Raw genomic sequence first — 23481 nt, 5'->3', positions numbered from 1 at the left:
TAGATAATTGGTTTGAATGGATTGGTGGTGGCATCTTCCCAAATAAAGACTAATATATTTAATCTTAAGCAGAGCAGATGCTTGAGCTGGTAACCTATTTGCCCTTTATACCTGGTGTTGAAGGATTTTTAGATGCTCTAGCAGCTCATTCAGCTTCATATCCTGCTCAGCTGTTGTCTTCTGAAACTGCCTCTTTTCCTTTTCTGAAATTTCAAGCTTCCTCCGGGCCTCAGAGAGTTCTGATGTCAGCTCCTCTATCCGTTTCCTAAAGCAAATGGCAACCACAGGAATACAGATTTCAGTGTCTGTGTTGGCAGATTGTGAGCTGGCTGCACGGGGCTTGCTATCCCATTGCTGGGCAGCTGCTGCAGTGTCCAGACTGGTTCACAAGAGAGCCTCTCTCTGGAGGTGACCTGGTGGTACCTGTTGGGTGCGAGTTCCTCTCCCGCTATCAAGGAATCTTTCTGCAACTTCTGAAGTTCTCTCTGCAGTTCCTGGATGGTCTCTGTCTTCTGCTTCTCCAGGAAAGTGTAGCTTTGCAGTTTCCTCTGGGCATCCTCCAGGTTATTCTTTGCCAGAAGGATCTCTTCCTTATACTGGGCTGCTTGCTGAGCTACAGAACACATCAGACAAGCCAGGCACATGTACATGGGAGAAGGGAGTATGTATGAAGATCAGATTACTAATAAAACCAGTTAAAAAGTCTGTTCCTTCATTTTGTGACTTATTTCAATTTCCAACCTGTCCTCGTTTCTCTATCTCATTATCACTCCTAAGGAGCTCTGTTAAATTATCTGTCTTCAACTATCCCCCAGCCATGAACTGCTTCTGAACTAAAGTTAAACCAATCAATATAAATTGCTCAGTATTTCTTAGGTGACTCATCCTGTCATTAGGGACAAATCCTGACCCTAATGGAGTTTAGAGTCTAGTGAGGGAGACGTAACTGGCCCACATAACATAGAGAACACAGTAACGTTAAGCATGCACTCACTGTGAACTCCTGTGAAGCAAGATCAGAGTGGGTGAGAACAGTTGGGGATGGACTTATAGAGGAACAAGGATTGCACTGGGCCTGAGAATAAGAAGAAGGAAGGGAATTCCAGATGAGGGGCTTGTTAGAACAAACGCATGGGAAGAGAATGGAGAGGTATATAAGAAGAGGATGGGAAGAGATTGGTTTGATTGGAAAGGGAAGTGGGAAGGAGTTATGGGAGACAGCTGAGTGAGTGGTGGGAGAGAAGGCAGCTTTGGAGGATTTTGAAAGCCAGAGAGAAATGTTTAGAGTTAAGTTAGTGGGTTCCTGAGCAGAGACCTGGCATAAAGAGTATTTTAGGAAAATTAGAATGTATTAAATGGAGAAAGACTTCCTTCAATAACCTTTTAGTCCATGCCCTTGCCCCTACTGGCTATAAAGAGAGAAACATCAAATAAGTCGCTTACTGGAGTTTCTCTACACCAAATATGGTCCTATGTCCTAAAGTTTTTAGTATGGTTTCTGTTTTAAACATCAACATTGTCGGGCAGCCAGGGTGGCTCAGCAGTTTAGTGCCGCCTTCAGCTCAGGGCGTGATCCTGGAGACCCGGAATCAAGTCCTGCGTTGGGCTCCCTGTGTGGAGCCTGCTTCTCTCCCTCTGCCTGTGTCTCTGCCTCTCTCTCTGTCTGTGTCTCTCATGAATAAATAAATAAAATCTTAAAAAAAAATAAACATCAACATTGTCTCCATTTTTCAGCCGGGGATATTGGAAGAACGATGGTGTCACTACAGAAATGACCATATACCTTGGAAGAAGGAGGAGGAATTTCATTTTTTAAGCAGGGAAGAGAAAGTTCAGTTTTGGGAAGGCTGTGTCAGAAGGGAAGGTGCGTTGCCCAGGTGGAGCTACTCTCTATAGACAAGAGTGACCACAGGTGCCAAGTCAGGCCTGGGGCTCTAAGTTATGGAGTTGTCCTGAGACTGAGAATAAAGGAAAGAGGGCAGAGTTTAAGGGTGGATGATGACTACTGTTAGAGAAGGAGGGAAAAGAGGAAACAATGGTGAAATGTGTGAAAGAAGAGGGACCTGTTACGTCTCCAAACCTGAGAAACAGTTGTTGAGTGTGGGAGGCCAACAGCAAACACACACACATAGAGTTAAAGGAGGGTAGGAAAAGAGGCACGCTATGCACCTTCCCCCCACAAAGTGATATGTCAACCACATAACATAACATTTAACCCTTTAAAGCATTCACGTCAGTGATTTCTGGAATACTCACAAAGATGTGCAACCATCACCAGTACCTAATTTCTGATTGTTTTCATCCACCCCAAGGGAAACTCCATGCCCAGAGCAAGAAGTTATTGGTGGCCTCTGAGAAAGCAGTTTCAGCAGAGGAGCAAGGAATGACCCACAGTGCAGGCTGTACAGAGAAGAATGTATTGGGAGGCAATATAGGGGAGAGAATGTGTCTAAGCCAGGGAGGGAAGAGTAAACTGTAGGATGAAGGTCCTGGAGAAGAGGGGAGGAATGCAGTGCACAGAAGCAAAGTTTGGAGCCCTGTCCTCCTCGTGATGGGGAAAGGGGAGAACTTCATCAAAGGCTGCTGGGAAAAACGTGGGTGTGTGCGTTCAGCACTTCACCATCCCAGTTAGGGGTGAGTGCAGGAGCTCAAGAGGGCATTGTGAACCCTGTGGGATGTGCCATGAGATCACCAGAAGGTTTGGAGTAATGAGTGGGGAAAGAAGGGGGAAGTGGGCATTTAGAGAAAGGAGGGGACTGCTCTAGCCCCGATGGTTGGAAGTGTAGTGAAGACACTGTGTGCTGGGGGGCTCACCAGCCAGCTTCTGTTGCTGTTGGGTTTCTTCGAGAGAGTCCTTCAGCTTCTGGATCTCAGCTCGCAGGGTCCCACACTCTGCCCTGGACTTATCCTGCTTCAACTCCTGGATGGTGATTTCAAGTTCTGTCGTCATCCGTTGCTGCTTCTCCAACTCCATCTCCTTTTTCATGAGACTATTCTGAACCTGTGCCAATTCCTTCTCGAGCTCATGCAGCATCTCATCTTTCTCTTGGAGGAGCTGAGGAAAGCAAAGGGTGAGTGCTGATGGAGGCCTGAGCAGCGACCCAGTGAAGCCGGGTACAGATTGTCTTGAGCCCTCCCCAGTCATTTTCTCTTGCCTGGATATCAAATAGTCTCCTACCTCTGCTTCCTGCCTCAAGTCATGCTGTTCCCACTGCAGCAGCCAGAGGAAGGCTTCTGAAAGCGTAAGTCAGATCTTGTTCTGTCTCTCCTCAAAACCATCTACTGGCTCCATTTATTTAGAAAAAGGCCACAGTCCTTACAGCAATTCTTAGGATGCTCATGTTCTGGTTTGACCTCACCTCTTGCCACCCTTACCCCTTTCGGCTTCAGCTTATCTCCTAGAATATTCTTTTTTTTTGTTTGTTTGTTTGTTTTGTTTGTTTTTGTTTTTGTTTATTTATGAGAGAGAGAGAGAGAGAGAGAGAGAGACAGGCAGAGAGACACAGGTAGAGGGAGAAGCAGGCTCCATGCTGGGAGCCCGACGTGGGACTCGATCCCGGGGCTCCAGGATCGCACCTTGGGCCAAAGGCAGGCGCTAAACTGCTGAGCCACCCAGGGATCCCCTCTCCTGGAATATTCTAAGCAGACTCTCACCTGAGGGCTCTCACACTTGTTACTTCCTCAGCTTGGAATATTCTTCCTCAAGCCCTCCCATTCAGTGGCTCCTTCACTCCATTCAAATCTCTGTCCAATGCTTGGTATATCACAGGAGCTCAAAAAATACTTGTTGAATGAATGTATGAATGACTCAAAGCTGTTTACCTAGACTCCTGGCCTCTTGTTGTCATCTCTCTAGATACTTCCACTTTGACTAATGAATCCTCTCTGAATTTCAAATAGGAGATCTGAATGACCAGCTGGGATGATTTCTGCTAGATCTGATAAAAGTGTAGCCGTGCTGACTACACAAGCTTACATTGTTTTTACAACCTTTCTGTCCTTACTTCCTTTCCTAGGCTTTCCCAGGACCTTGATTTAGGTTGGCAACTACAGAACTTCTAGGGCATATTTCCATTACTATTTTTCAAATGCCTGATTTGCATATTCATAAGATTTTTATAATTTTACCGATTAAAATTCACTTGAAACTCTTAACAAGGCTACACAATATTTGAAGAATTTCTTTCAACAATTGAGCATAAACAGAAGCATAAAGGAACGATGCAAGTGTGTCCTAAAGTCTCTGCCTTGCAGGGCTGGGGAAAAACCTCATATAAAGTCAACATCTCTGTAAGGTCCCTGGATAATGGTGTTTTATTTATTTAGTATGTGCTTTGAAAAATCCCCAAGAAGTGCTCAGGACTGTGTCTGGGCCTAAAGAACCTGCAGTCTCATTGCTTACATGTTGATGTTCTCCAGGCAACCGCAGTCAGGGCAGAGCTGCAGGACCTGCTCTGGCCAAGCTCTGGCCTCACATCCATCCTGTTAGCTGGTCTAACCAGAGAACCTCTCTTGCCTTACCTTGTCTTTCTTCAAACCCAGCTTCTGGGTCTCAGTGAACTGAATCTGTAGCTCTTGCAGCCGCCGTTGCAGGATGACAACCTCCTTATCCTTCCTTTCCATATGGGCCGATGTCTCCTCCCTCAGCCCGTGCAGGTCCAGCTCCAGCTTCATCATGTCTGCAGGTGGAAGGGACAGAGTGCTCCTTGCTCAGAGGAGGGCTCTGGCTTCCTTCTGCCTCTCCCCACTGCCTCCCGCCCCCACCCACTCCCAGTATACCCTTCATGATGTTTTTCTTCTGCTCAGACACAGCCTCTAGCTCCATGCGCAGGTCCTTCACCAGGTTCTGATATTCCTCCACATGTAGGCACTGGCTGTCTTTCTGTTCCTGCAAGTGCTTCAATATCTGGACAGAGAGGACAGGAGCAGGGTGGGATGAGAACATGGAGGAAGGATGCTTTCTAAAATGCCAAATGTCCAGAATTGGCAAATCCAGAGAGACAGAGAGTGACTAGTATTACAAAACCAATATACAATGTAATGCCAGGCAACAGCTTGGTGACTATTTCACACAGAGTGATCAGGGGCTGAGGGAGGGAGGAAGGGGAATGAGTGCTCATGCACATGGGATTTCTTTTGGAGTAATGAAAACGTTCTGGAATTAGTGTGGATGGTTGCCCAACTTTGTGGCTATTTTAAAACTGCTGAATTGTATACTTTACATAATGAATTTTAGGGTGTGTCAATTATATCTCAAATTAAAATAATAGGAAAAGGATATGGCAGCTTGTCACTGTCATGCAGAATGTGCCCAAGAGTCATCACCCCTTCTGTCCTACAATTAACAGTCTTTGATGGACACCTACTGTGTGCCAGGTACTTTCCTAGGTGCCGGGGAAAGGGGAAAAAAAAACATAGAAACATGCTTGCCCCCAAGGACCTGGCCATATAGTGGGGTGAGACAAAGAGCATAAATAGTTACTTGTAGAAAATATTAACAGTTGATAGATGCTATGAAGAAACAGAACAGTAAAAGGAGAATGGAGGCATATGGGAGGAGAGGATTGCCATTATGAATGGAATGGAGAATTTGGCCCCACTGAGAAGATGCCTCTGAGCTGGGGCTTGCTGGAGGTGAGAGAGTGAGGCACATTGTAGTCTCTGTAGGTATCTGCAGACAGGGGAGCTAGCCAGTGATCAAACTCTGGGGAGAGAACATGGGGGAGGGCATGTGGCTAGAAGATTGAGTGATGGAGAGAGTAGGAGGCATGAGGTGAGTGGTTAATGGGTGATCACATCATGGGGGGCTTGTAGTCCTTGGGCAGGGACTTAGGCTTCTACTCTGAAGGAGAGGATAACGGGCTATAATTAAGAGAAGGTAGAAACACATGGTCAAGGAGGAGCAGTTTGTCATCTGGGCATCAAGGGACAGTTATGTGATTTCAGAGTTGTCAGTAAGGGCAGACTGCAGCATGAAGACAGGAGGGACGGTCACCCTATGACCCAGGTGTGGGCACTGAGGGGTTCAAAGGCTCACTCAGGCCAGCTGACTTCTGACATTGACCATGATCTGGATAGTTCCATTCCCAATAGAATATCCAGGTACCACGAAAGAATTGGATAAGGACACATAAAATGGCAAGGGAAAATGTGCTCTGTTTCTTGGGGAAATCTGCATCATTTTAAAAAATGGAGTGGTAAACAGGCATTAGTGTTTTTTTTTTTTAAGATTTTATTTATTCATGAGAGACACAGAGAGAGGCAGACACACAGGCAGAGGGAGAAGCAGGCTCCATGCAGGGAGCCCAATGCAGGACTCGATCCTGGGACCCCGGGATCACACCTGGGCCAAAGGCAGGCGCTCAACTGCTGAGCCACCCAGGTGTCCTGAGGCATTAGTGTTTTAGTCGATATAGAGTTTCATTTTTTTAAGATAAAAAAGTTCTAGAGATCTGTTGTACAACAGTGTAAATATGACAACATGACTGAAATGTACACTTAAATGTGATTAGGATGATAAATTTAATGTTATGTGCTTTTAACCACTATAGAAAAAAATAAAAGAATATGGAAGAAATAAAGACATTTTTCAGACAAAAAAATGGGAATGTTATGAGATCTTGCTGTAGGTCAGGAAGTGAATAACATGGAACTGACCTTTAAAATAAATATTGACAAAATAAATAAATAAAATAAATATTGACAGATGCCCAAGGAGAAACTCCAAAATTCAATATTGATTCCTCATTCACTCAAACTTTCTGGCATCAGAAAGTCCCGGAAAGAGAAGAGTCTCCATCCCTCCACTAGAGGACCCTTGGAGAGCTTATATGTATCGTTTACTCTCCCTGCTACCCCCCTTTGCTGCTATTTCAGAATTAGCAAGCCTGCCCACAGTATGGCCTCTGGTGGCTGGATTTGCCTTGGACTTCAGGTTTGCATATGACTGACTTAAGATCTCACCTAGGAAATGCATACTGGTGCAGCCATTGTGGAAAGCAGTATGGAAGTTCCCCCAGAAGTTAAAAATAGAACTACCTTATGATCCAGCAATTGCACTACTGGATATTTAGCCAAAGAATATAGGAACACGAATTCAAAGGGATACATGCACCTTGATGTTTATAGCAACATTATTTACTATAGCCAAGGTATGAAAGCAGCCTAAGTGTCCATCAATTAATGAATAGATCAAGAAGATGGAATATTATTCAGTCACAAAAAGAATGAAATCTTGCCATTTGCAATGGTGTGGATAGAGCTAGAGAGTATTATGCTAAAGGAAAGAAGTCAGAGAAATACAAGTACCGTATGATTTCACTTATGTGGAATTTAAGAAACAACAAACAAAGGGGGAAAAAGAGAGAGGGACAAATAAAGACACAGATTCTTAATTATAGAGAACAAACTGAAAGTTAAACAGATGATGAAGATTAAAGAGTGCACTTATCATGATGAGTACTGGGTGATGTATTGAACTGTTGAATCATTATATTATACACCTGAAATTAATAGAACACTGTAAGATAACTAACTGGATAAAAATTTTTTTTAAATCTCATCTAAGAATTAAAAAAAAAAATCTCATCTAAGAGAGCACTGAACCTAACTTTGACTATTAGTTGGTCAAATTTTGCCATTTGTTTACATGGTTTAAATACTTACTCACTATTAGAATCAATTTTTGATATCACTTTGAATTTTGAAAATATTGAGTTTTCAAAAAAAGGATTTTGAATAAATAGTATTCCCTAAATTTGGTGTTTTTCAACTCCAACTAGAAACTAGAAAGCCAGCCAGAGGCTTTGTCTTGTTTGGGCATACTGTTGGAAAAAGGTTAAGAAGCAGATGCAATTCCAAAATTCAGCTATAAAATTGAATACTGCCAGACACATTTATTGGAACTTGTCATACATTACATGCAGTATCCTTGTAGCAGGGTCAACCAAGTTCACACAAATATAAAAATATAATATAAAAAATTTAAAATAAGCAAGAAAACCCAGAATCAAACCCACCCAACTCAATTCAATCTCCCCCCAGGCACAAATAAGCAAAAGTTCCCCCACCTTTTTAATATCTTCACAATCTTCTGAGGAGCTAGGAGGATGTCTGTGGGTGGCTGTATAGGAAGCAAAGTCCGCTTGTAATTTTATCAAAGCCTCTTCACGCTCCAGAACCTATAAATGAGTGTAGGTCAGTTATGCTGAATGATCAATGCAACATGATTATGACTAGTACTGTTTTGCAGTGTTCCTTTTTTCAGCCTAAGTTTGTTGTAATATTATGCAATCCATCACACACTTTTTGTGGGCTTGGAACAGAGAAAGAATTAGGTTCTCAATCTTACATCAAGGTTTAATGAGGCATGGACAGTGGTTTGTTGGAAATCTGTCAGTGGCCACATTTTGGACTCCCTCCTGAATCTCTGTGTGACCCAGTTTATGAGGCAGAAGGTTCTTTAAAATTTGTGATGGAGAGATATACCTAAACTAGCAGAGGATGGGATTCAAAGTTCAATAATTAAAGAAGTTTCTGATAGAGTGAGTGGATGTGTATGTTCTTTTAAAAAAAAGTTTAAAATCATGAAATTTTTGTTCTTCTTTTGAAAAGAATTCAAACAAAACCCAAACATCAAAAATTAGTGAAATCTCTCCACTTTCTCATTTCCACTGGGGGACAGTGGGCACTATAGGGAATTTACAGTATGTACTTCTATATTATAATCAAAGACTAAAAAACAAAAGTGGAGTTGAACTATACATGGCCCTTCATGATTTTGCAACCTTTTATCAACAATATATCACAAATATCCTTCTATTTAGTCCTTACAGTTTGCTTAATCCTTTTTCTTGGCTGCATATTATTCTACAATATGGATCCCTCTTTAACAATTTTTTAAAAATCAATTCAACCATTTCCCTGTTGATGAACACTTAGGTTGTTGTGAGAGATTTTTAAGTCTCTTTGGAATCTCAAACTTAGTGTCAGTTGGGGGGACATATTCATATTCACATTCAATGGGGAATATGAACAAAAGGTGGGGACAAGTACATATAAGACATTTGAGGAATCTTGGTGAAAGAAATTACTTTATGTGACTCTTTTCCCCTCCTTTCTCTCCTCATGGCCTTATTTTTGTTTTTTCAGAAAAATATTCTTTTTTTAAACTTTTTTTTTAAAGATGTATTTATTATTTATTTATGATAGAGAGAGAGAGAGAGAGACAGAGACAGAGACACAGGAGGAGGGAGAAGCAGGTTCATGCGGGGAGCCCAATGTGGGACTTGATCCCGGGACTCCAGGATTATGCCCTGGGCCAAAGGCAGGCGCTAAACCGCTGAGCCACCCGGGATCCCCTCAGAAAAATATTCTTGAAGTCACTTACCAAAGCGTTACTGCAGGCTAGTTTATTTCGAAGTTCCTGGATTAGATCATCCTGTTCAGAGACCTTTTGCCAGACTTCAGACAGTCGTTTCAGGGTCTCCTGATGCTCTTGAATCATGCAGGAAGAAGTGTATATACGCACCTTTGAATGATCACCCTTGTTCTCAGGATCCTGGGATATTTAGAAATAATGAGTTTGTTTTGTTCTTAATATTTGAGTTAACTTCAGAATATCATGAGCATGGAAAATCTCTTAGTTCTGTATTCTGAAAGATCTATATTCTGTTCATATATATGAATCATATCTTTCTTAATAAAAGAAAAAAGTTAACAAATGCAGATACATGGTAAAAAATTCAAACAGTTCACAAGGCAATATACTGGAAACTTAGTCTTCCTCTAGCTTGGCCCTTCATGACTCAAGTCTCCTCCTCTGTGAGTCTGGGTTGCCAATTTTGGGATAAAATATCCTTCCAGGGATATTTTATGTATATAACCTGCTGCTTTTTTTCCTTCACTAATGAAAGTCTTCTAAGACCCTATTCTAACTTTATGTTTTCACTTGACAATTTATTTAGGATATTTTTTCATATTGTTGCTCATAGATTTATCTGGCTTTTCTTTTTTTTTTAAGATTTAATTAATTAATTTATTAGAGACACACAGAGAGAGGCAGAGACACAGCAGAGGCTCCACAGGGAGCCTGATGTGGGACTTGATCTGAGAACTCTGGGATCATGACCTGAGCCAAAGGCAGACAACCACTGAACCACCCAGGTGTCTTTCTGATTTTTCTTTTAAAATTAACTTCAAATTACACACGTAATACATACATATATATTATCTTTCTAAAGCATTATAACATTATAGGCAAGTCTAAATTCCTCTTTGACTATACTACCTCTAATCCCATACTTGCTGTGTTCTCCAGAGATGACAATTTGTGCATATACTTCTAGACCTTTATGTATACATTTACATAATACAAAGGAATTTATATAATACAGATAATATTACATTGTCCTTTTAAAATATAAAAATAGTGCTCGCTTTGGCAGCACATATAATAAAATATAAAAATGGATTTTTTTTCCTAAAAAAGATGTCTTAGAAATTTATCCACGTTAGTTCATGTACTTCTGGCTCTTTTAGATTGCTTTTAAGTGTGTTTATCCAATCTCCTATTGATAGGAAAATAGTTGTTTCCAAGGTATTTTCTAAAATGAAGCTGAAATGAATATTTTTGCACATAAATTTTTTAGTATATGTATGGATTAAATTAATGTTTCCAAGGTCTTTTCTAAAATGAAGCTGAAATGAATATTTTTGCACATAAATTTTTTAGTATATGTATGGATTAAATTAATGAAATAGGACTGCTAAGACATATTTAAAATTTTGGTATATATTACACATTATCCTTCAAGAAATTATACCAATTGATACTCTCATCAGCATGAGTATGCCCATTTTCCTACAACCATTTAAAAAAAGTCTTTTTCTAGGTCATCTGAAATCATGCATAAAGGTTACTACATGCACATGATTTGCACTAACAATGAAATGAACTGATTTAGATAGCCAGAAAAGAGCAAGAGTTCCAGTTTGGATAGTAGATATTTCTCCATTAAACTTGTTTTCCTAACTGAGCTTTTTCAGGCACAGTTAGAAATAGTTTATGTTCAATGAGCATGAAAGCTACCCTTGAAGAAGCTGCAGAAGGGTCAGTGAGAAGTCTAAAATTGAACATAAATAATATTCTTATAAATAAGTTAGTGTGTAAGTGGGCAAAGGAATGGAAAACAATAGAAAAATTAGGGAATAGGAAGATGATATCTACATGTCCAATGTCTTAATACTACAGGATGCAAAATAGAAATTAATTTAAAAGTAATAGAAAAAAAATTCTCTGGATTGAAGAAATTGTAGATCTTCAGATTAAAAGGATCAGTTAAACTTTGAGAGGCTTAATGAAAAACAACCTAAATAACTTTGAGTCTAAAACCCTCTAGAATTCAGACATAAAACTGGTGACTTACAAAAAATGAGAAGCAGACTGACATCTAACAATTCCTCTCTAATACTGGATGGTACAAGACAATGCGGCAGTAACTTCAAAGACTTAAAGGAAGGTGTTTCTGAAAGTTTGTATATCCAGCCAAACTAGCAGTTAAGAGTGAAGACAAAATCATCTTGTTCAGACATGCAGATATTGAGAAATTTTAACACTCACAATAGTTTCTGAAGGAATTAGCAAGGAAGTATTACAGTAAAAGGAAAAGTCCAAGAATTTAGAAGAGGTAGAGTATACTGCTTAAGTAAGGATTGAAAGTTGGTTTTATTAGTAATCTTAAAGAAATGCATATTTTATATGTTATAAAAACAGTTCCAGAGATTCAGAGAGATAAAAACTTTCCAACTCATTTATATTAGGGTAGCATAATCCAGACACCAACATGAGATGAGAGCACAAGAATGTGAGTGATCAAAACAAATCTCATTTCTGAAAATAGATACAGAAAATGAAACTTTAAGAAATTTAATATAGCAGTTTATTGTAATGTAATGGTTTATTATTATTATTATTAAAATAAAGCAAAATAATAAATAAAATCAAATAATAATATGTCATGATCAAGTAAGGTTTATTTCAAGAACATGGAAATTGTCCTATAACTAAAAATCTATTAATGTAATTCACTTCATTAAAGAAAAATACTCAGGTCCCTGGGTGGCACAATTGGTAAAGCCTCTGCCTTCAGCTCACGTCATGATCCCGGGGTTCTGGGATCGAGCCCTGTCTCAGGCTCCCTGCTTAGTTGGTAGTCTGCTTCCCCCTCTCTCTCCCTCTGCCTCTTTCCCTGCTTGTGCTCTCTCTCTCTCAAATAAATCAATAAAATCTTTTTAAAAAAAGAAAGTAAAGAAAAAAAAACCCACCTCTATGATAACCTTGATAGCTGCTAACAAAAACATCTGATAAAGTTCAACATTCATTTCTGACAAAAATTCTTGGTAAACTACATATAGACAGTCACATCTTCAACTTGAAAGAATATTAACAAACATCCAGGAACAAACATTATACTTAATAGTGAAATATTAGAAATGTTTGCTTTAAAATGAGAAGCATTTAGATGTTATAGGCATCTAATGCCTATAGATGTTAGAAGGCAAGGATGTTATAATTCTACACTGTTTTGGGAGTCCTGGTAAATGTAGTAAGATAGAAAATAAGTTGTATGAATGTTGAAAAGGAAAACAATTTAGAAATACCAAGCAGTCCACTGAAAAATCTGGTCAGAGAGTTTTTAATAAGGTGATGGAAAAAGAGTTTTCCTATACATTAGTAATAGTTAACAAAATTAAATGTATACAAGTTCTCATAAAATCAATAACAACTGTACTATATCTAGGAATAAACTTAGCAAGAAATATGTGAAATCTATGAAGAAAAGTATAAAATCTTACTGAAGAGTGAATAAGTAAACTTAAATAAAAGTAGAAGCATGTCATGTCCCACAGAATATGCTAATTTTCCCCCAAATTAATATATAACTTGAAAGTAAGTCAACATAAATCTAAATTTCATCAAAAGATGATGTAAAAAATGGCCAAGAAATATTTGGATGTCAAGAACAAGAAAGGAGGACCTGCTCTGAAGGAGCTAGCAAAACATATTATCAGTTAAAGTCGCTAAATAACTGTGGTCTTGGTGCAAAAACTGGCAAATAGGTCAAAAGAACAGAGTTCAAAAAGAGCCATGTGTACACAAGAATTAGTATATTGGAGCACCTGTGTGGCTTAGTGATTGAGTGTCTGCCTTTGGCTCAGGTTGTGATACCAGGGTCCTGGGATTGAGTCCCGTATCAGACTCTGTGTGGGGAGCCTGCTTCTCCCTCTGCCTGTGTCTCCTCTCTCTCTCTCTCTGTGTCTCTCATGAAAAAATAAATACAATCTTTACAAAACAAAAAGAATCAGTATATATACATATAGAGTTGGCAATTCAAATCAGTGGGGAAAGGGTTCAGCAAATAGAGTTGGGACAAGTGGAGGCCCCTTTTGGTAAACATAAAATTATATAAATCTATAGTCATATATCTACATGTGTATGTAGATTATCTGTCTACCCATCCATATTAATTCCAGATGGACTAAAGATAAAAACATAGAAATATAAAAAATATAAAAGTGCTAAAAAATGAGGTAAACTTTTAAAATCTTGGGAATAGAGAAGTCCTTTCTAAGCAAGAAATAAAACCTAGAGGTGCCTGGGTGGCTCAATTGGTCGGGTGTCTAACTCTTGATTTGGCTTGGGTCATGATCTTGGGGTCATGAGATTGGGCTGTCAGGTTCTGTGCTTGATGGGGAGTCTGCTTGGAATTCTCTCTCCCTCTGCCTTCTCCCACGCTCTCTCTATCTCTCTCAAATAAATAAATAAATCTAAAAAAAGAAAGAAAGAAAACCTAAAATCTATAAGGGAGGACTGAGAAATTCAACTCCATAAAAATTAAGAAAACGTTGGTATGGTAACAAATACCATTCATAGAGTAAAATGAAAAGTTACAAACTAAGAGAAGATATTTGTAACATGTGTAATAAAACATTATTACCTGTAATATATGAAGAAGCTCCTATAAGTCAATACAAAAAAAAAAAGCCTAAATATGTAATAAAAAATAGGTTCAAGATTTAAACAAGGAATTCATCACATGGAAAGCCACATGACCCATACTTATGAACAGTGCTCCATACTTTTTTAGTGTAGTGGGCACTGTGATGTGCCTCCAGGCCTTTTCAGCAAGGAAGGACTTACCTCCTACTCCAGCTGCTGGCAGTGCTGCCCTGAGAAAAGGAGACTACCTGGACTGAAGAAAACTGCTTTGCTCCAAGTCATGCCTCTCCCTAAGGGAAGCTCACATCCATAACTGATCAACACAGTGGTAAAAGGCCAACTCCCATCCCCCCAATTTGGGACCCCTTTGAACATCCATCCAACCCTAGAACTCCCATAGGGTTGGCAGAGACCTTTGCTGGGACCACACCACAGCTCAACTTTTCCCTCTGCCCAACCCTGCTTCCTTCTCCTTCCTTTCACAGGTGTTGATACCAAGGGCTCTCTCTAAAAAATATAGTACGTGCTAATCCATCTCAGAGTCTGCTTCCTGGAGGAACCCAACCCACAACTGTTGGAACTAAAGGAAATGAAAACTGTAATGAGAAAACTTTTTCTTTCCCCATGCAACTGTTTAGCACGACTTAAAAAGATTGAAAGCACAACTTCCTGTACCACGCTAGTGTGGGGGAGTGCCCTTAATTATTGTTGGTAAAAGTGTCAATTTGCCAACAATAATTGGTAAGTGTAGAATCTTTCTGGCATTCAATTTAGAAGTATCTTTTTTTTTTTTTTTAAGATTTTATTTATTCATGAGAGACACAGAGAGAGGCAGAGACACAGGCAGAGGGAGAAGAGGCTCCATGCAGGGAGCCTGATATGGGACTCGATCCCAGACTCCAGGATCATACCCTAAACCAAAGGCAGACACTCAACCGCTGAGCCACCCAGGCGCCCTAGAAGTATCTTTAAACATTAAATGTAAGCATATCCTTTGACCCAGCAATCCCCACTTTAGGAGATTATTCCATGAGAATAAGGATGTTCATTACAGCTTGTTTGTAATAGACAAAATAGGTCAGTAGATGGTAGAGTCACACCATAGAATACAAGGTAGTTACTAAAGGAAATTGTCAAGATACACATTTAAAAAGCAAGGTGTAGAACCACATTTGTAAAATGACCCATTTATGTAAAAAGAAAACCCTAACCATTTATATGTGTAACTGTATAACAAAAGACTGAGGAAGATTCCCAACAGATTATTCAAGTGATTACCTAACAGGAGGAGAGTAGGGTAGAGGAGGCTGAAAGCAGACTTTCACATTTAATCTCTGTGATTCTGTCTAGGGAGCCTCTGCCATTGTATTACTTGTGTAATTAAAAAAAAAGCAATTAAAAGAAAAAGAAAGATTCAGGCATTTTGGCTCTTTGTTATCTTTCATGGGTTTCACCTCCTGTTTGATCCTGAAGTCGCGGTTTGCATGAGTCCTGTGACTGAGAAGAGGCCCCCAGCCAGGTCCCTATGAGAATGTGGAAGATTTGAGAGCTCATTTGGTATTTGGATTTTTGCCTTACTTGAAGTGCTGGCACTTTATATTAATTAAGGAGCCTCAAAATTCCTAAGGAGGAATCTGAAAGGAGATGTGAAGACTGGAAATTGAAAGCTGAGGGTTACAAAGCTCGAGGGAGGGAAGGACATCTGGTTGAACGTTTGGGTTTCCCTCAGAGAAGGCAGGGAGTGTTACTCAGGGACCAGCTGGGAGCATGTCCACTTGCTGGAGCGGCTTGGTGTGAGTCCTACCTGACTGACGATCCCGCTGAGCTCCCCCTCCAACATCTTCACTTGGCACTCCAGTAACTCAATGTTGCTTAGGGAAGTCTGGTATTTATCCCGGTAGAGGCTTAAGCTCCTTTCCAGGGAGACGATCTTGTCCCCAGCCAAAGCAAGTTGCTCTTGTGCCAAATGGAGCTTCTCCCCTGTGTTCTCATTATGATTTCCCATTTCCTCCTCATAGAGAATCACCTGTTGGTGTAGGAAAGGAACCACAATGAATTCATGGAAACATCTAATGAGGAATGGGTATGGCTATAAGACCCCATGCAGAGGAATCTTATGTTTAACTGGAAACCCAGATGTACAGAATTGTATGTACAGAATAGGCCCAGCACAGATTTAAAAGCTAATATATATAGTATCAGAATGTTAATGATTAGAAATTAAAAAAAAAAAAAGATTGTCCTATTTGGATGGTAAGTTTCTTAAAGGCAGGTACCATTATCTTTCCCATCCTGCCTGGCATGTAGTAAAAACTCAATAAAGACTTGTTAGTTGATTAATGGGAATGAATTTGTATAGCTCCATTTTTTTAAGGGCTTCAAGTGCCAGTATTCTTTGCTTCCTAGGTATTCTCTAGGGATCTAATTTAGAAAATGTGGAGTCCCTCCTGCACACAGCAAAGTTCCTGAGAGAGACTAGGGGAACAACCCCAAGTTCCTCTGGGACTTGCACAATTCTTATATAGATTACATCTCTTCCTAATCGATTAATTAGTCAACCAACTGACAGACATTTATTGAGTACTCATAAACAATGTCTTGGATGCTGAGGGAGTATATATCTATAAGACAGGCTCCTCCCTCAAAGAGTTTACCCTCTTACAATTTTGGGAAGATATGATTTACAACTAGCAAACAACTGTATACAGCTGAGCATGCTCAACTGTATGCCTAGAGTTACATGTGTTGAAGGAGTTAAGAGCAGGAAGGTTTCATTTTGGTTCAAATATTTCAGTGTAGAATTTGGATAGAACACATTCTGTTGCTCTAAGCTAATTATACTTGCTGCCTGCCATTTGAAGTTCCTCCTAAGAAAAGGTCATTTAGTTTGAGAAGTTTATCAGATAAGGGGAAGAGGGAAGGAATATTTTATATTCAAATGTTTATAAGTATCTACCAGTGACTCGCTCACATTCCCATGGCACTCACCGTTCCTCTGAATGCTAAACCCATCCCTATCACAAGCATCTTCAGCTCTTTGCCTGAGGGATGCCTGGGCTTCAGGAGCCCACTCAAGGAGAGGAGCAGGACAAGGCAGGTTACAAGTATGGAGGACTTAACACCTTCTGGTGCAGCCTTCAACCAATGACTGGGTGGTTGGCCGGGATCACTCCGAGGCATGTCCTGTCCTACCTCCTAGAGTTCTCCAGAGGGATTGAATCCCAGGTGCCCTTGCAGTGATCTTAATAGTGATTTTCTTTATGGGCTTCCTGCCTTACTTTGATTCACTTCTCCACCCTCCCTCTGGGATCATCTCCTGAATTAGCTATTTTACATTCATCTCCTTGTCTTAGGCTCTGCTGTTGGGAAACTCATCCTTAGACAGAAATTTGATGCTACTGTACAGCAAAGTATTGAGGAAACTTGGCCGAATGGCTTGAGTAATTTTTTCCAATGTTTTCCCAGCTTGAGGTCATTTTTAATGACTACTACTTACCAGATCCCATATCAATTCTCCCCTTCCTCCTTAGTAGTTGAGCCTTGAATTTATTTGGGACAGTAGTGCATGTCACTAAAATACATTTCCTTGGCTTCCCAGGAAGTAGCTGTAGCCATTTGACTAACTCTGGCCAGATACATAAATAAAAGTTGTGTGGGGCTTCTGGAAAGTGTCCTTAAAAGAGAAGAGTGTGTCTTTTTTTTCCCCACCTCCTCCCCTGCCCCCTTCCTGATTATCTGGAACAAGGATATGATGGTTGGAGCTCCAGCAGCCACCTTAGGAGATCTAGAAAATGGAAGTTTTAAGCTGATGATGGTGGACCCAAAACATAGGATCCTAGGTACCTGATGATACATGCAGTTCCTGTAACAGTCCTAGACCACCTATCTCTAGCCTTCTTTTATATCAGAGAAATAAACTATCTTAAGTCACTATTACTTTGGGGTTTTCTGTTACATGCAGCCAAATAGAATCCCAACAAATTCAGGATCGCTGTATTCAGGCTGGACTCTTGTTTAAGAATTGCCAGTTTTAACACAGCCTTGCTTTAGTTCTATTAAACTATTGTTTATGTTCACAGGCTTTGTCCTTAATTATATTTTGTAGGATAACCTTTCTCTGTTTCATTCCCTCTCAATCCTTTTCAGTAAATTCTCATAATATTTTCTTTTTAAAAATTCTACATTCTTTAAGTCCCTTCATACGGCCCCTGGAATTAGTCCTTAAGTAATATCACCATCCTAGACAGTCCTTGGAATTTTACCTCTAATGCAAAGGAAGGAAATTCTGGGGGAGGTTGTGTATCTCATCACTTAGAAGCCATAGTTTTACTGCTGCTAGTGTTACCACTGCTCAACTGGTTTATATTCTATAGTTTTGGTCTTTGGAATTTACTCAGGATTCCACAAGGATGCTTTTTCTGGTTTAAAAAAAATACTATCTTGGGACATGAATGGAAATGAATGTCCAGAATACACTTAAGTCTATATGATCTAAAACTCCAGCCTGAAAATAAATGACCAATCTGGTACTCTCAATGATTGACTCAGACTCAATGTCTGGTTATCTTATCAGCTATCCAAGTGCTAGGAATTTATGTATTATCAAAATCTGATTTTTCTAAAAATGGTTCATTTAATGGACTTTATACCTTTTTTATAACCCTCAGAGACCAAGAGTCTTTTGCATTTAAATTGCAATGGTAATTGGATGGAAGTGATGGACCTATATGCACACCACACACACATACACACACACACACAAGTCACACACATATCACATGTCCCACATATATTGATACTGGAGCTCTCACCCAATTATGCCATTCTGTTTAGTTCCCTCTGCTCAGCTTCAAAAAGATTAAGAATTAAAGAGGGAAATTTGATAAAACCTGCTCAAGATGTAGAGAAGCTCTCCTCTGTAAGGCCAGTGTCTGCTTTCTAGTAGATGTGACCTGTTTTCTGTAGGTACATGGGCTTGGGGACATTTCCATAGTTATTCTATCTATACCTCATCTTCTTTCAGTTTGCAGTGATGGTGGAGAAGAACCAGGTCAGAAGTCTGCTTCTCTAGGAGGGACTGATACTGCAGGAGGGAACAGTAAGAAGTCTGTAACTCCTCTGTGCGAAACTCTAGTTCTTGCTGAAGGGCTAGCAATTTTTTCTTGAGTTGTTGGAGTTGTCTCAGATGGCACTGTTTACTGGGCTCAAACTCCATCTGCGACTTCTCAAATGCTAATGTTTGTTTCTTATTCTGCAATTCAGATAGAATATATGAAAAAAGCATAGGTTGTCACTAAGTATGCATTCATTCTTTGATATTTTTCATTTGTTCAATCATTGACATCCATCTATCCATCCTTTCACCCACAGAGCACTTATTAAACATTTCATTCTATCCACAATGAAACATCATTCTGTATTTCCACCCTGTAAGGAGAATTTAAAAGAAGAAAAAAAAAACCTAGTTCTTTCCTATTAGTTAGATCTACCATTCATACTATTTAGGCCAGAAGAAAAAACATACACCTAAAGGACCTAGAAAGTAGTATAAAGATACACACAATAATACACTTTTTTTTTTTTTTTTGTCTTCACATTTAAAGATAACCCAATTGATCTAGAAGGCAATGGATTTCTGGTCAGAGTTCTTGGACTAAACTCGATTTAGATAAAAGGGTAAACACTTGGGTGGGCTCTTGGAGAAATAGTTTTCTGGAATGCTGGGAAATGGGAGGCAGAGAAATTGTTCAGGCACATCTGTTTTCTCCTCCCGAAGGAAGATGTGACCTTGTAAATGCTGAGTGTGTGTGTGTGTGTGTGTATGTGTATGTGAGAGAGAGAGAGAGAAAGAGAGAGATGGAGAATGAGAGATCTTTTCCTGCCAATCCACAATCAACTTGAAATGCTGCTAGACCCATCTTACATTTTCATCCATTTATTCAATAAACATATGTTGAGCACCTACTTTATATCAGGCATGCTGCTGGTAGGATACATCCCTGAGTTGTTTATTTCAGTATAGGTGAGGTCTTTGCACTGAAGTTTCTATATTTTCTTTTTTTTTTTTTTTTTTTTTAATCAAGTGCTGCATTTAATGAAAACCACCTTAGACAGAAAAGGAGACAGGAGAGAACTATAGAGAACTGGCCACTCAGACGTGAGTTTCTGTGGTTGAGCATGTCCCCTCCATTGACATGCTGGGCACCACTGGACAGCCAGTCACTGTTGTTGAAGCAGCAGAGCTGGAGGTGCTGTCACAGGTCAGCAGACTTGCTGGCCCAATGTACGGAACTCAAGGAGGCACTTGGAGATGAGGAACTTGCGGATGTAATATCCCAGGAGGTGAGGGAGGTTGGGAACCCGTCCTCCGCTGCAAAGGCTGATCACCCGAGGGCAAATTATCCAAGGGCCCTGTGCAGCCTCATTTGGGTCCTGACCCGCTGGACCCTCCGTATTCCAACAGCAAGAAACACTGAGGACAATTAAATTCATGCCTATCCCTCCCTCTCTCTTCTTCCCTCTAACCCTTCAAAGAAGATATTACAAGGGCAATAGTTCTGAGCTCTCAGGAAACAGGGTCTGGAACCTTCTGGAGGCTGAGAAGCATAAAATGGTGGTGTGGAAATTCCTTTCATCTTATGGCACTGATTTAGGTTAGACTGGATTTCTCCTGCCCTCCCTCCACTTGTGCTCTCTCACCCCCAGATGGACATACTGGCCTAAACAGCACTAGCCTTCAATCTGAACTGGGATTTCCCAGCAGAAGAGATGCTGATTGTTGTCGCCCAGAAGCATCCACTGCACCACCAGTTTTATAGAGGGGTATTCGTTCTTCACTGGCAGTTTGTTCAGGTAGCTGTAGGTCTTATCTTTCTGGATGGGGCAGTTGATTCCACTCTTACAACCATCAGCCTCAGGAATGGGAAAGGGAACTGCGACGCCCAACACGATGCCATGCACCACGGCTTTGCTACTTTGAGATGGAATATTACTGGTGAAGGTGACATTGACACTGTAAGATTGGCCTTTGTGCAGTTTGCAAGGCTGGGCAGGGCATGGGTTCACATTCAGTTCTTTTATAACTCCAACTGCAGAACCACAGTCCTTGAAATGCACCGGCTCCGCCAGGGCCGAGGCGCCGAGCGCCAGGAGCAGGAACGCGGCGACCAAGAGACGCATCGCGGCTAGACAGGTTCCAAGCGCTCCAGGGAGCAAGTTTCTATATTTTCTTGCCCAACATCCCTGATGACATGTGAAAGGTGGATAAAGAGGGTGCCTCATGGGCGTTCTTTAACTCCCATCTGTTTATTATCTTCCTACTTATAAATAATCCTGTCCAATTTTTGCTCTCCTTCTTGTTTTCCCTGCAAAGCTGCCTTTGCACCAATACCATAGATTTTATTGGCTATGGCATTTCACATTCTGCTTTGCATTGCAGTGACCTCTCTGTATCTTATCTCCTACTTAGATTATAAACTCCTGGAGGGCAGGGGCCATGTCTGCTTCTATAGGACCTAGACTAGAGGTTTACACACAGCTAGGTATCAAAGCAAAGTAGGAAATAGAGAACAGGCAATCTCATTGGCTTCCCAAAATTTGAGCATGTGGCCTTGGCCTCATTAACAGAGTACTTTCAAACTTTCTGAACTTAACATTTTCTTTTTTACAGTTTTATTGAGGTACGCTTTATATATCATAAAATTTAACCACTTTAAGTGTATAGTTCAATGATTTGTAGAAAATTTATAGAGTTGTGCAACCATTATTACAATCCGGTTTTAGAACATTTCCATTGGCTCAAAAAAATTTCCTTTTGCCCATTTGCCACTCTTGTTCCTACCCTAGCTCCAGGCAACCACTAATCTGCTTTCTGCCTCTATGGATTTGCCCTTTCCAGATATATCATATAAATGGAATTGTATAATACAATACATCTTGTGTCTGTCTTTTTTTGCTTAGCATAATGTTTTAAGGTTCATCCAAGTTATAGCAAGAATCAGTATTTTATTCTTTTTTATTGCTGAATTATATGAATATACCATATTTTGTTTATCTGTTCACCAGTTAATGGACATTTGGGTTGTTTCAGTTTTTGGCTATCCTGAATATTGCTGCTATGAGCATTAACATAGTAGCCATGTATGGATGTGATACTTCCCTTTAATGAATTTGTTTAGCAAACATCGTGGTGTACCTACCACATGTCAAGCACTGTAGAGGTAATGGAGATATAGAAGTTTGCAAAACAGAATCCCTGCCTTCATGCAGTTTGCATCTATGGGGAGGGGGGAGACAGCAAGTTAAATAAATAAATTATGTAGTGTATTAAAAGGAAATGTGCTGTGGAGGAGAGTAAAGCAGGGGAGAGAGATGAGGAATGCTTGCATGGTAGCAGCTGTAATATTGAGTTAAGTATTTTCATGGAGGACCACATTGAGGAGACATTTGAGCTAAGACGGGAAGGAGGCAGAGAAGGAACCTGGTAGGAATCTGCAGCAGGAACATTCCAAGGAGAGATAGTAGCAAGAGCTAGGGTCTAGAGGTGGGAGGTGCCTGGTGGTGTCTGAGGAGCCACTTTGTTCTGGCTGGAGCAGAGACAGTAAGGGGGAGAGTGGTACAAGATGAGGTGAGAAAGGAAAGGGAGGTCGGCTCCTTTAGGGCCATATAAGGCCATTCTAAAGACCTTAACTTTTCCTTTCAGTGAGATAAAAGGACATTGGAAGGTACTGAATGGATAAGCGAAATTATGTCCTTTAGATGTTACAAAGGACACACTGGCTGCTGTACTGAAAATCAACTGTAGGGAGGCAAAGACCAAAGCAGAGAGACCAGCAAGGAGGCAGAGAAGAATGCAGGGAAGAAGGGATGGTGACATGGACCAAGTTGGAAGTTGGGAGAAATGGTTGGATCATGGATATATTTTGAAAGTAGATCTCAACCAGACAAATTTGGTTGTGTCTGTGTTAGATGTGGGATGGTGGGAAATGATGGTTATCCAAGGCAAGATGACTCCAAGGTTTTGGTCTGAGTAACTGAAGATGGAGTTTTAATGAGATTAATTCTGTGAGATCTGGGATTGAAAAGAGGAAAAATCTTCTCCAGTGAGAGTGAATGGGGGCCACTTGGGTAAGCTAAAGGAAGTTCACCACTATGGTCACCAGCAAAAGAAATCCTAGGCAAGAAGCTGAACTCTTGGCCTGAATATCTGGTGTGTGTGGCTGAAGAGAAGCTAATGACATTTCTTTCTTAAGCCAAACAATGCTGAATTTTGTATTTACTCTGTGCAGCTATAATTGCCAACATTTATATTAAATGTTTTTAGTTAAGTGCTCTCATTCTTTTCAAGATAAGAATGCTGCTATTCTCACAACTCATCCATGAAGGGACTTGGAAGTGGTGTGTGTGTGTGGGTGCTCATGCACACATAAACATATCAGGGGATGTTTAACAGCCCAAATCTTCTGTCTACACAGGTAAGCTGG

General features: G+C 40.3%; 2 protein-coding genes across 6 annotated transcripts in view; both read right to left on the bottom strand.

Annotated features, from left to right (window-relative positions):
- Positions 1–23481, bottom strand: part of PMFBP1 (polyamine modulated factor 1 binding protein 1) — a 50539-nt gene that overhangs the window by 15222 nt on the left and 11836 nt on the right. For all 5 annotated transcript variants that reach the window (XM_072817324.1, XM_072817331.1, XM_072817315.1 and 2 more), the window contains exons 4-12: positions 19008–19250; positions 15804–16025; positions 9389–9559; positions 8070–8180; positions 4780–4906; positions 4522–4679; positions 2815–3055; positions 424–613; positions 112–265 (exon numbers count right to left, since the gene is read on the bottom strand). In XM_072817324.1, the coding sequence (XP_072673425.1) occupies positions 112–265; positions 424–613; positions 2815–3055; positions 4522–4679; positions 4780–4906; positions 8070–8180; positions 9389–9559; positions 15804–16025; positions 19008–19250 (1617 nt within the window). The remainder of the gene's footprint in view (positions 1–111; positions 266–423; positions 614–2814; positions 3056–4521; positions 4680–4779; positions 4907–8069; positions 8181–9388; positions 9560–15803; positions 16026–19007; positions 19251–23481) is intronic.
- Positions 20050–21210, bottom strand: LOC140628182 (NPC intracellular cholesterol transporter 2). Its single transcript, XM_072817286.1, has one exon. It carries the CDS (start codon positions 21176–21178, stop codon positions 20729–20731), a length of 450 nt encoding a protein of 149 aa, XP_072673387.1. The 5' UTR covers positions 21179–21210; the 3' UTR covers positions 20050–20728.

Source organism: Canis lupus, chromosome 3, assembly GCF_048164855.1.
Source record: "Canis lupus baileyi chromosome 3, mCanLup2.hap1, whole genome shotgun sequence".
NCBI lineage: Eukaryota > Metazoa > Chordata > Mammalia > Carnivora > Canidae > Canis > Canis lupus.
The sequence above is the reverse complement of the archived record's forward strand: the minus strand, read 5'-3'. Positions and strand labels throughout refer to the sequence as shown.